At 43.6% G+C, this 12,373-nt stretch overlaps 1 protein-coding gene across 1 annotated transcript in view; it reads left to right on the top strand.

Annotated features, from left to right (window-relative positions):
- lrp2b (low density lipoprotein receptor-related protein 2b) overlaps window positions 1–12,373 on the top strand; it is a 40,100-nt gene that overhangs the window by 13,483 nt on the left and 14,244 nt on the right. Inside the window, exons 20-48 of the mRNA XM_086196369.1 lie at window positions 397–534; window positions 771–1,049; window positions 1,145–1,384; window positions 1,536–1,658; window positions 1,794–1,910; window positions 2,069–2,446; window positions 2,694–2,942; window positions 3,121–3,329; window positions 3,431–3,615; window positions 3,746–3,974; window positions 4,445–4,622; window positions 4,928–5,056; window positions 5,161–5,327; window positions 6,167–6,310; window positions 6,613–6,722; window positions 6,918–7,092; window positions 7,199–7,412; window positions 7,598–7,834; window positions 7,912–8,103; window positions 8,205–8,677; window positions 8,938–9,385; window positions 9,542–9,707; window positions 9,802–9,960; window positions 10,044–10,333; window positions 10,413–10,616; window positions 10,712–10,954; window positions 11,055–11,180; window positions 11,272–11,391; window positions 12,214–12,345. Of these exons, the coding sequence (XP_086052495.1) occupies window positions 397–534; window positions 771–1,049; window positions 1,145–1,384; window positions 1,536–1,658; window positions 1,794–1,910; window positions 2,069–2,446; window positions 2,694–2,942; window positions 3,121–3,329; window positions 3,431–3,615; window positions 3,746–3,974; window positions 4,445–4,622; window positions 4,928–5,056; window positions 5,161–5,327; window positions 6,167–6,310; window positions 6,613–6,722; window positions 6,918–7,092; window positions 7,199–7,412; window positions 7,598–7,834; window positions 7,912–8,103; window positions 8,205–8,677; window positions 8,938–9,385; window positions 9,542–9,707; window positions 9,802–9,960; window positions 10,044–10,333; window positions 10,413–10,616; window positions 10,712–10,954; window positions 11,055–11,180; window positions 11,272–11,391; window positions 12,214–12,345 (6,054 nt within the window). The remainder of the gene's footprint in view (window positions 1–396; window positions 535–770; window positions 1,050–1,144; window positions 1,385–1,535; window positions 1,659–1,793; window positions 1,911–2,068; window positions 2,447–2,693; window positions 2,943–3,120; window positions 3,330–3,430; window positions 3,616–3,745; window positions 3,975–4,444; window positions 4,623–4,927; window positions 5,057–5,160; window positions 5,328–6,166; window positions 6,311–6,612; window positions 6,723–6,917; window positions 7,093–7,198; window positions 7,413–7,597; window positions 7,835–7,911; window positions 8,104–8,204; window positions 8,678–8,937; window positions 9,386–9,541; window positions 9,708–9,801; window positions 9,961–10,043; window positions 10,334–10,412; window positions 10,617–10,711; window positions 10,955–11,054; window positions 11,181–11,271; window positions 11,392–12,213; window positions 12,346–12,373) is intronic.

Below are 12,373 nucleotides of genomic sequence, written 5' to 3'. Positions count from 1 at the left end.
TTGAATATAACAACATTAGTATTCAAAATAAATTAAATACTGTAGCCTAACCAACATAAGTCATTTATGTCTTTATATTATCCATATTATTTGTACTTTCTTCATTTTTTTTTAAGTGAACCCATCATATGATGGTTTTCTGGTTTATGTGCTGCCTTGTTTTGATAGAACAACAATTTTAAGCCCAAACAATGTCCCAAAAAAACCTTATTTGGGAGTTTAAAAAAATATTTTTACATTAAATGCACATTATTTTATGCATTCATCTGCCTAGTTTGTGCTTTGTTAATATCATTGTAGTATAACAGCTCAGGGCATTGTCTGTTTATCTTGTATTTTTTCTTAAAATCTTGTTGCACGTGCCATTACTATTAACATTCTATGCTTGTCTTACAGACTACCTGTATGTATCAGACACGAGGGTCAGAGGAGTATTTGAGATGAGGAAGAGGGACGGAGGTGGAAACATCATAATCCGACAAGGAATTACGGGAATTCTGAACGTCAAGGCCTACACACCTGACCTCCACAGCAGTAAGTTCACGCTGATCGAGACGTTTGAGTCGAGTCATACATCAGCTGATTCAGATGAGTGAGTAATAGCAATAATAACATTTTGGCAGCTGAGCTGATCTGTGCTGGAACAAGAAGGAAATTTCACAGCAGGTGGAGATAGAAGAGTCAAAATAGATGATACTATCAATGATTCAGGATGAAAATTGAGATGGGAGTCAGCCGGAAATAATGAACTACTTCTTCACTGTTCACAGCATTCACCAGCCGTTGCAATATGGTACCCAACGGCCTCTGCAGCCACTTCTGTTTCCCAACTCCCTCCTACAGTCGAGTGTGCGGCTGTCCGTACGGCATGAAACTTCAGGCCAATCAGAGGGATTGCGTCAAGGATGATTCTGTTCCCCCACCTGACAACAACTGCGGTGACTACGCCTTTGAGTGTGATGAAGGACGATGTAGGCCGAACTCTTACCGCTGTGACGGAGTGGCTGACTGCATAGATAAGACTGATGAGGCTAATTGTACCGATACAGGTAAATATGTGGCAAACGCGCATGTGTGTCTGTGGAGGGAATCACAGAAAAACAGTTGTTAATCCAGCTGCCAACTTCTTATGTTGTTACTACAGGAGAGACCTGCTCACCGCGAGCGTTCACCTGCAACAACAAGCACTGCATCTTGTCATACTGGCGCTGCGATGGCACTGATGACTGCGGTGACGGATCTGATGAAGTCAACTGTCCCACCCGGCTCCCGACCACGTGCCCTGCTGATTACTTCACCTGTGACAACAACAGATGCATCTCTAAAATATGGTTGTGTGACGGTGACAATGACTGTGGGGATGGCTCTGATGAGCACAACTGTAGTAAGTATTTGGGCAACTGTCATTTTCTCAGGTGCTGATTCAGTTTCATGAAATATTATCCCTTTGTGTGTGTGTGTGTGTGTGTGTGTGTGTGTGTGTGTGTGTGTGTGCGTGCGTGCGCGTGTGTGTGTGTCATATTTGTGATTAACAGATTCAAGCATCACTACATGCCCTCCTTCCTACTTCCTGTGTCCTGATCACCGCTGTATATTTAACTCCCAAGTGTGTGATGGAGACCAGGATTGTTTGGATGGCTCTGATGAGAAAAACTGTGGTAGAAATAATTATAACTTAAAAAAAAAAAAAAGTGTTATTGTATTTACAATTTAAGCATTCATTTTAATTCATGTTATTTTTGAAGTCATGTGGTTTCATTTCTATGTGTTCTATTTCTCCTCGATACCGGAAGAGTTTCCTTGTGCCTCTCATGAGTTTGCCTGTGCCAGCGGGGACCAGTGTGTCAGTTCACGATATCGGTGTGATGGCGTGTTTGACTGCAGGGACCATTCTGATGAGCGCAACTGTCGTAAGTCATCTTATTGACATCATTGGAAACAGTTTTGATTTCAGTCGCCATTTGTATGCATAAAATAATAATGCAGACTTTTAAGAATGTTTCAGTATTCCCATATAAAGTTGTTGATCAGATTTTCTCAGAGATTTAAAATGTATTTGTCCCTGTAGCCACTCCAGGTCCAGGCCTTTGCCATGACAATGAGTTCCAATGCCAGACCGATGGATTCTGCATACCAGGACCGTGGGAGTGTGATGGCCACCCAGACTGTGAAGATGGATCCGATGAACATAACTCCTGTCCGCCTGTCACCTGCAGACCAAACTATTTCCAGTGTACTAACAAACAGTGCATTCCATCAAGCTGGTTGTGTGACGGCGACAATGACTGTCGAGACATGAGCGACGAGCAGCACTGCCCCACCCCTCCCTTTAGTTGTCCGTCCGGTCAATGGCTTTGCCCCACCGATCAAGTGTGCATTGACCTGGAGAAGTTGTGCAACGGCCAAAGGGATTGTCCTGATGGAGCAGACGAGTCACCTGTCTGCAGTGAGTTTCACAGATATCATGTTTATATCAACACATTCACACAAGAATTCCTAAGATAATAAATTTACAGAAATCATTTTGTTTTGTATTCTTGAAATTATGACCTACGTTTCATATAAAGAATGAAAAAAGTAGTTTTGTTTTTTTTTTGATGGTGGAAGCAATATTTTTGGAAATTGAATATATAAGAAAATTTTACATCATAGCGACTGAAGCTCCAAGCACTAATTCCTCCTCAATCTTCAAGACCAAGACGACTGCACACTGAACAATGGCGGCTGCAGCCACACGTGTATCCAAGGACCGTTTGGGGCTCAGTGCACTTGTCCACCCGGATTTCAGCTGCTCAATGACTCGAAGACCTGCGAGGACATCAACGAGTGTTTGATCCCTGGTTTCTGCAGCCAACAGTGCTACAATGAGAGAGGAAGTTTCAGGTGCTATTGTTCCCACGGTTACCTCCTAGCACCAAACGGACGCACCTGCAAAGTTGCAGGTGAGCAATGAACACTGAGTTATAAATAAACTGCTGGATTGAGGTATTCAGGATTGTACAAATGAAAAGGAGGTCTTTGAAAAGGTGAAAGTTTGTGAAAAAAACACATTCATGGAAAAAAAAATTGCTTGTCCCCTCAACGTATGGTTGGAAAAGCATAATCTTCTTTTGCCGTTAGATCCTCAAGCAGCTGTACTTCTGGTTGCCAAGCGTAGCCAGGTCATCGCCAACCGAATTAACATGAAGCCGCCTCAGATCCGTCCAGTGGTCAGCGGGTCAAACATCGTGACCGTGGACTTTGATCACGTGACCTCAAGAATGTACTGGGCTGATGCCTCACTGAAGAAGATATGGAGCGCCTTCCAGAATGGCACAGACAGACAGGAAGTAAGAGTCATGGTTATTCATTGCTTCCTGCCCTCTGAGGACATTCACTCAATCTCAGAACGGTCGATGTTCTACAGTTTGGGGTGTCTCTGTTCTTCCAGGTGTTCTCTACTGGCCTGATGGTACCAGAGAGCGTAGCTGTGGACTGGGTTGGTCGAAACCTTTATTGGATCGACTCTGTTATGGAGAACATTGAAGTGTCTACTCTGGATGGTCGCTTTCGGAAAGTCCTGATCACAAAAAATGTTACTAGCCCTCGTGGGCTCGTTTTAGATCCACGTAACTAGTAAGTAGGGACTCTTTAGCCTTAAACTGACCTAGGCTTCCTTTTCCTTTTTTGCACATTTGACAACCAGCTGCAAGATAAAGACAAAACTTTTAGTACATTTTTTTTATGCTACTCTCATTCTTCACAGTACTAACCTGATGTTCTGGTCAGACTGGGGTCAGAACCCTAGGATTGAGCGTGCCGACATGGATGGAGCCAGGAGACAAGTCATCATCAGCACAAAGGTTTACTGGCCCAATGGCCTGACCCTGGACTACACCACACGCAGGGTCTACTTCGCAGACGCCTACCTCAAATACATTGACTACTGTGACTACGATGGCAACAACCGCCAGCAGGTCATGGCGAGTGACACGGTAGGTTAAGTTTGATACGAATAAATTTGTGGTCTTCAGTAATGAAAAGTAGTGTCAAAAATGAATTATTACATGTAAAACATCTCAAGACAACAAGAAAGCGCTTATTTGTCATGAATGACTCAAAATGAAGGTTTGGAATGTTTGACGTTCAAAAAGAAGCAATTTTAATCCGTCCTTTCGAAGTCATGAGAGTTGTGATGAGTTCTTTTTCAAATTTTACAGACTTAATGATTCATGCAGATTCATCTACGGTGAAAATAATTATTGTTGGCAGCCCCCATGTCAATGCAACATTTTATATCTCCATATATTCAGTGATGGAAGATCAACTTTACATGTCATTCTTAAAATGTTGTGTTGCACCCAGTTTGACAATTGAAAAAAAAAAAAAAATTCAGGCTGACACTAAAAACAAAATCTTCTCTGCTTAAACAAAAGTGTGAAATCTTGTAACTGACCCACACCAGGTTCTCCAGCACCCACACGGTATGACGATCTTTGAGGACTACATCTATTGGTCGGAGCGTTTCACCAGCAAAGTGATGAAGACGAACAAGTTCCATGGTGGCAACATCACCGTTCTGATGAACAGCGTGTACCAACCCATGGGAATTGTGATGGCCCATCCCATTAAACAGCCTGAAGGTGACCTCTTACGTACCAGCAAACCTTAACTGAATATTTGTTGTTTGTAGTTTTGGAGCAGATGAATGCTGTCATCGTCACATCAGTTATTTTTGGCTTCAGAATTTATCTACAACAAATAAATGTTCAAATCCCATGTTTTTAATTTTATATTTTACAGCAAAAAAAAAAACATTTTATCAAATCGAAAGTCCTAAACAAACTTTTGAAACAAATCCTCATTTTGCTGGATTGTCAGATGTATCAAACGTGTCAGTGCAGCGGGTCAGATGTCAGTGCGAAAGTGATGCTGGTTTTGTTTTTAGCCTTAAACCCCTGCAGAGAACATCTATGCAGTCAGCTGTGCCTGCTGGCAGCCCTGAGACCCAGGTACTACACCTGCCACTGCCAGTCTGGCTGGAAGCTGGCAGATGACAAACGCATTTGTATCAAAGGTATGGGTTTTTTTTGTTTGTTTGTTTTTTCCAGACTCCAAAGCTTTGCGTTCATGTCCTGGTGTGTTGTGTGAGTATTGTGTTCCTCACCTGTTCTATTTTAGATGACAACCCGTTCTTGATGGTGGTGCGTGATTCAGTGATTTTTGGCATTCCCCTGGACCCCACTGACCCCACCAACAATGCAATGGCCCCTGTGTCAGGCATTAGTCAGGGACGGGACATCGACTTCGATGACCAGGAGGAGTTTGTCTACTGGGTGCAGAGCATAGTGAGTGGAGTTCCTAACATGTCATGATTACATATTAGGATTATGAGCGACTTCTCCCTTGTCATGTTCCCTGTTGGTGACTGTGAAACAATAAGATGCAGTAGCACTCAAAATCAATCAAGATATATAAGAGATATTGGGTAAAGATCCAAAATGGCCGCAACAGCAAGTTAGCAAAAATATTACAGTTGGCATTCATCTTAGATTGAAAATGTGTGAAGTTTCATTTTAATAATTGTGTCAAATCTTACAGTGACATAGTTTTTTAGTTAGGGTACTGAAAGAAATGGTCAGCGTTTATTTAGACTATCCAGGAAACTTCTTGGGCGGGAAAATGATTCAAGCATTATGCCAGTTAGGCTGAAGAGCTCAGAGGTGACATTAAAACACTCTCAATGTTTTCTTTGCTCCGTAAATTAAAGTAAAGTAAAAGACTTGCTCTCTGATATCTGCTGTGACGCAAAGAAAGCGCGAGGTTGCCTTTTGTTGCCCCTCTTCGGAACACAAGAACCAAGAATATCAGCCAACGTGAAATGAAAGTCATCCAGAATAGATAAATGGATACTTCATGAGGCTGAATCTGTAAAAATGAAAATAAAAATAAAAAACTGAAAAATGTTGCAACACCGCCATGTGAGGCAGGTCGATTTTTGAGACCATGATCATATAAACCATGGGATCTGTCAGGTTGATCTCTATAAAACTTGAACCTCTTTGCATTTTCGGTTAATTACTGTCATTATCATAACTCAAATATACTTGGTGTTACATTCTCACTAACAGTACTTTCAGAAAGCATTGTGCTGAATCCTTTACTCTTTCTCTGATCCACCTGTCAGGGTTCCATATGGCGAGTAAAAACCAGTGGCACAAACAGGTCTGAGTTTGCTCCAGCTGCTTTCATGGGCTCGCCTTCTGGTCTGGCTTTTGATTGGATTAGCAGAGTGATGTATTACACCAATCCCACCGTTAAAACCATAGAGGTAAGACTGAGTCATGCTTCTACTGGCATTACAATGACAGAGACTGTGGGACAAATGTGGGGGGCAGAAGATGCCTTGATGTTGGTATATTCTTCATTTAACAACAAATGCATCATTTCTTGTTTCATATCACAAGCTGTCTCATAGCAGGTCCATCTTATTTATTGTTATCTGAGCTGATCATCAGATTTCCTTCATTTTTTTATACTTCTAATACTGTACATTACTCACCGTTTCCAAACGTTGTATTACTTCAGGTTTGGAACTAATTCAGTATGTAAACAAAACGTATCACTTCTCAGGTTATTCGTGTAGATGGAAACGAGAACTACAGGAAGATCCTCATTGCCTCCACTGGTAAACCTGAAGGAGCAGGAGAGCCTGTCGGTATAGCCCTGGATCCAGCACGAGGGTAAAGCATCTCTGAGTAAACAGAGAAGACCAAACTCCTTTATCATCAACTGAGACAAAAGCTGGTAGAAAAGCATATATAGCTGCTCATGACAGACAAAAGAATGCCAAAGCAGTCACAGTCAGACATTCAGTGCGTGTGTCTGAACAATACTACTTCTGCTTTCTTCCTTTTTTTTTTTAATTGCCTCCCAAGGAAGTTGTTTTGGACGGACAGAGGTTCAGACGGAGTTCCTCCAAAGGTTGGCAGTGCCGACATGGATGGAGGCAGCCTCACAAACCTTTACACAGGCAACCTCGCTAAGATCGGATTCATCGCTGCCGACATTTCTACCAGGAAACTGTACTGGGGTGTATCAGGCTCAGGGGTGGTAAGTAGAGAATTCATGATGCAGTACTAAAAATCAGAGTAATACGTGTTATTCTCAGGATGTTTTGGTGAATAATACTCATCAGGGGGGATTCTTCTTGACCCAGATTGAGAGTGGCACCATGGATGGGGTGACCCGGGTGACGGTGGTCAGTGGCCTCTCACATCCCTGGGGGCTGACAATCTACCAGAACTATCTCTACTACACTGACCTGGACTATGAGGTCATTGAGAGGGTGGACAAAGATACAGGTGGCAATGTGGTGGTGATGAGGAGCGGCATGTCAGGTCTGCGTGCCCTCAAAGTGCACGCGAGAGATAGTGAGTGGACTCATATTTAACCACACGCGTGTGTTCCCAACCTCTTGGTTTTCATCATGATTTATGATTCTGCACAGCATTCAAATTCAAGAGTTCTCTGCATGTGCTTTCCCATGTGAAACTGTTTAAATTGTGCGAATGCTGACTCATATGACAGTCGCCGTCTTCTTTGTCTGGTCTCTCAGACTCAGCAGGGACAACTAACGCCTGCAGCTCCAACAACGGGGGCTGTCCTCACCTCTGCCTGCCCAAACCAGGCAATCAGAAGACCTGCGCCTGCACCACGGGGTTTACCCCTTCTCAGGATGGCTCCCGCTGTGAACAATATGAATCCTTTGCCATCATCACCACCCCCAAGTACATCCGCGGCTTCCACATCAACAGCTCTGACCATTCGGAGGCAATGGTGCCTATCGCTGGATGTAAGTTGTCTTTGTATTGTCTGTCAGTTGTTACACAAAATAACCAGGTAGGATTTACTAAATTGCCCCTTTTGCAGCTTCCTTTTCTATTAAGGACAAAGTGGATCTCCACATTGAATCTGGCTTTGTGTACTGGACTGGCAACAGCAGCTCCACCTTCTACAGGGGCATCTTCCAAACCAGGACAGATGGAGGGCATTACAACAGTGTCATCACAACAGGTGTTGGAAAAAGAGGAATCCAGGGACTTGCTGTAGACTGGGTTGCTGGTATGGAGTTGTTTACCCATTCAAATTTTTCAAGAAATAAACAAGTAAAAAGAGAAATGTAAGGTCCAAAAAGGTAAACACATCTCAACTTATCTACTCAGGGAACTTGTACTTCACCAATGCCTTTGAGCGTGAAACATTCCTGGAAGTGCTGGCCATCAACACCACCTACCGAATGATCCTCCTCAAGTCCTCTCAGGACCAGCCTCGTGACCTGGCTGTCAGCCCCAAGCTTCGCTACCTTTTCTGGACCGATGGGGGCCAAATCCCCAAGATTGAACGAGCTCTGCTGGACGGCACCAACCGCACAGTGTTGGCGTCGGAGAGCCTGGCGTCACCTCGTGGACTAACAATCGATTACACCAATGACTTTCTCTACTGGACGGATGATGTGCTGGATATGATCTCCCGTATGGCCACAGACGGCTCACAGAGGCAAATAATCAGATATGGGAGCCGATATCCATCTCCTACAGGACTTGCTGTATTTGGAAACTACATGCTTTGGACGGATAAAAAGCTTGGGAAGCTTTTCCAGGCTAGTAAAGACCCAACCAACACTGACCAGCCAGAGGTGAGAGATAAGCCTGCCACATACGTAGTTCAGGCTTCATGATGATCTTGTTTTGTAATGCAGTATTTTTACACAAATTACTTGGGAAGGTAAGATGGCAAATATTTGAATGATGCTAAGGTAAATTTCTTGTCATTTACCAGATGCAGAAAGCATCTGTGAAAGTAAATAAGATCCAACAAGGGCGATGGACTTTGATTTAACATAAGTTAGAAAGAATGTTTCGTGTCATAACAAAACCTTGTTCTTGATGTTATTAGGTGATCCGAGATGGTCTTGATGGATTGACGGATGTCAGCGTCTTTGACCCTCATGTACAGCCCACATCTGCCCACCAGGTGGGCTTTAACCCTTGCCAGGAGGATAACGGACGTTGCCAGCAGCTCTGCTTTGCCATACCCAGCCAGGATAACCCAAAATGCGGTTGTGCGCACGGGTCACTCCTTAGCAATGGAGTAACATGTGGTTATGGACTGGATGAGTTTCTAGTTTTCACCACAGATTACACGCTGAGTAGCCTGAGGTTGGATCCTGAGGATCACAGCAGCCCTTATCCGACTGTTAACCTGGGCTACAACTTGGTGGCACTGGATTATGACTTCAAGGAGAAGCGCATTTTCTTCACCCAGTACATGGGAATAGGTCGGAGCAGGATTGGCTACATCACCACGACATCCATCACCAGCCCACCTGTCATTATAGCTACAAGTAAGTGATTAATTGTCTCAAAGTTCTCATCACGGGATGTTTCCGCATTTGCCTTTCTTCCAATTGTTCTCTCTATGCTGTTCTTCCAATTTCCTTTTTGTTCTTAACATTGTTTTATCTTTCACCATTCAATGTCTTCCATGTTATGTTGTTCAGATTTGGATGACCCTGAGGGCTTGGCATATGACTGGATCAACAAGCGTCTGTATTTCACTGACTATTATAGCCGTAACGTGCAGTCTGTAGGGGTGGATGGGATGAACAGATCAATCATTGCCCACGCCAGTCGGCCCAGAGGCATCATTGTTGACCCCTGCTATGGGTAAAAACAACTGTCAATTTTTAGCTAATATCGACAAAATGAGCATAGACGTCATGATTTCTAGTTATTGATCTCCCTGTCCCCTCTGCTCCAGTTACCTGTACTGGACTGATTGGGGGAGCCCAGCTAAGATTGAAAGGGCCACACTGGGTGGAAATTTCCGCACTTCCATCATCAACAGCAGCTTGACGACACCAAATGGCCTGACTCTGGACTACGATGAGAGGATGTTGTACTGGGCCGATGCTTCACTGTATGGTCAGATTTCGTAAAAACAAAGAAGACAGTTTGAATATTTTCTTCACAGCGTCTTTCCCCGTTATCTTCCTTTTTCAGAGACAGAATTGAGCGTTCCACTCTGACGGGTGAGAACAGGCAGGTGATCGTGCAGGGGGTCCAGTACCCTTTTGCCATGACTGTCTTCCAGCAAGATATCTTCTGGACTGACTGGAGTGAGAGAGCCGTCTTCAGGGCAGGCAAAGATGATGGTTCTGGTTTCGCTGTTCTGGTCCAGGATATGCAATACCGGCCAAATGACATTCATGTCTATGCCGCATCCAAGCAGGAGAGCTGCTCCAGCTCCTGTCAGCAATTTAACGGAGGCTGCAGTCATGTGTGTGTTCCTGGTGAGAACATTTCTTGATTACTTCCTTCGACTTCTCCTGAATTCTTGTACCAACTCACCTCTCTCCATCTCTCCTGCAGGTCCACTGGGCCCAGAGTGCCAGTGTCCTCATCAAGGGAAGTGGTATCTGGCCAATAATGGCAAAGACTGCATCAAAGACACTGGGAAACGCTGTAAACCAGAGCAGTTCACCTGCCTCAATGGCAACTGCATCTCTGCACGCTGGAAGTGTGATGGCTACAATGACTGCCAGGATAACTCGGATGAGCAGGAGAGAGTGTGTGGTGAGGGAGGAGGACTTTTTAACCTTCACCTCTGATGGTTTGTAATGTTATCCTCTTGAGCAGACAGTATATCTGTGCTCATTCCCTCTTTGCAGCCTTCCATACCTGCTCAGCCATGGACTTCACCTGTGACAACGGGCGCTGCATTCTTCTCAGCTATGCCTGCGACTACACCGATGACTGCGGTGACAACAGTGACGAGCGGGGCTGCCCCTTCCCCACCTGTAACCCCACTTCTGAGTTCACCTGCGGCAACGGACGCTGCATCAGTGCGGCTTTTGTTTGTGATGGCCACAATGACTGCCGCGACAACGCCACCTCTGATGAGATCAACTGCCGTGAGTGATGATAGGCTGATCAAACAGATGATGCATAGATATTTTTTAATGCAAAAATAACCATGATGTTTTGACCTTTGCCCTCTTAATCCCTCTCCAGCTGACAGGAATTGTCCTGCAGGCCAGATCAAATGTGAGCATACTAACATCTGCATCTACCCTGAAAGCCTGTGTGACGGTTACAACAACTGTGGAGACAACAGCGACGAGAATCCTCTTTTCTGTGGTAAATTGAGTTGCCAGCCTTTATCTGAAGCAGATTCAGTAGAGCCTGTAGTTTCTAGGTAGAGGTCTAAATCTGGATTATTGTGCTACAGCGGGTCGCACATGCTCTCCAGACCAGTTCAGCTGTGATGAAGGGACGTGTATCCCGAACGCTTGGGTTTGTGACTCTATTAGGGACTGCAATGATGGGACTGACGAGCCACCGTCTTGTGGTGAGTTCATACGATACGACACAAAACAATAAAGTATGATATGATACGATACAATACGATATGACAAAGAATATGATGTGGTCCATGGCCAGCTCCTTTTATGAAAAGGTACAGCATACAACATGTCACACAAACAGCACATACATATATTTACACATGTAAAATCATAGATATGCAACATATCATGCAAATGTCACTATTTTCTCAGTTTTAAAATGACACTGGTTTATTTTGGTTGCCTTTTGCAGCAGGATGCAGGGTTTTTCTTGAATTGTTTTTCGGATTCAATGAGGTGACCCCAAATTCAGAACAGTAATTGTTATATGATCCAACTGTTTGACTGACAGTTCAGTTTGACTTGGTGCTGGATGGTAACAGCATGGTGAAAGAAAGTTGTTTTTTTTTTTATTTTAGGATTTTCAGTGTTTCATTTGTTGTCAGTATTTATGTTCAGTTAATTGCATTGTAAGGCATTTGTCATTTTCAGGATGCAAAATCAGGCAATATTTGATTTTTTTTCATCATGAGACACAGAATTTGAGACCATCAAAGTAGGATGTTAAGCAAGTAAGACCAAAAGGAAAAACTTAAGTTGCTCGGTATTTAAAAACAAAAAACAGACAATCAACTTTATCTCAATGGATTCATTGTTACTCCAATTAGAATAGTCTAGACATCAGAAGCGGCCCCTATTGAAAGGAGAGGAGTGAATGGTTCATCACAACTTACATGGAGATCCATATTCTGATATTTCTTGTTCAATAACTTTTTTTTTTTTTTAAACTTTTTTAAAGTCCTCTGTCTTTTTCTCTTCTTGTAAAGAGGATCAGATCCGAACATGCAGCCCCAGCCACTTCACCTGCACCAATGGAAACTGCATCCCTCAGTCAGTGGTTTGTGATGGCAACAATGACTGCTGGGACAACAGCGATGAAGCTCCTGAGTTGCAGTGTGGTGAGATATTTGCAATCTGTTTGTCCTT

Source organism: Aulostomus chinensis, chromosome 23 (assembly GCF_037954235.1).
Source record: "Aulostomus chinensis isolate RoL2024-O1b breed Wild chromosome 23, RoL_Achi_v1.0, whole genome shotgun sequence".
Taxonomy (NCBI): domain Eukaryota; kingdom Metazoa; phylum Chordata; class Actinopteri; order Syngnathiformes; family Aulostomidae; genus Aulostomus; species Aulostomus chinensis.
The sequence above is the reverse complement of the archived record's forward strand: the minus strand, read 5'-3'. Positions and strand labels throughout refer to the sequence as shown.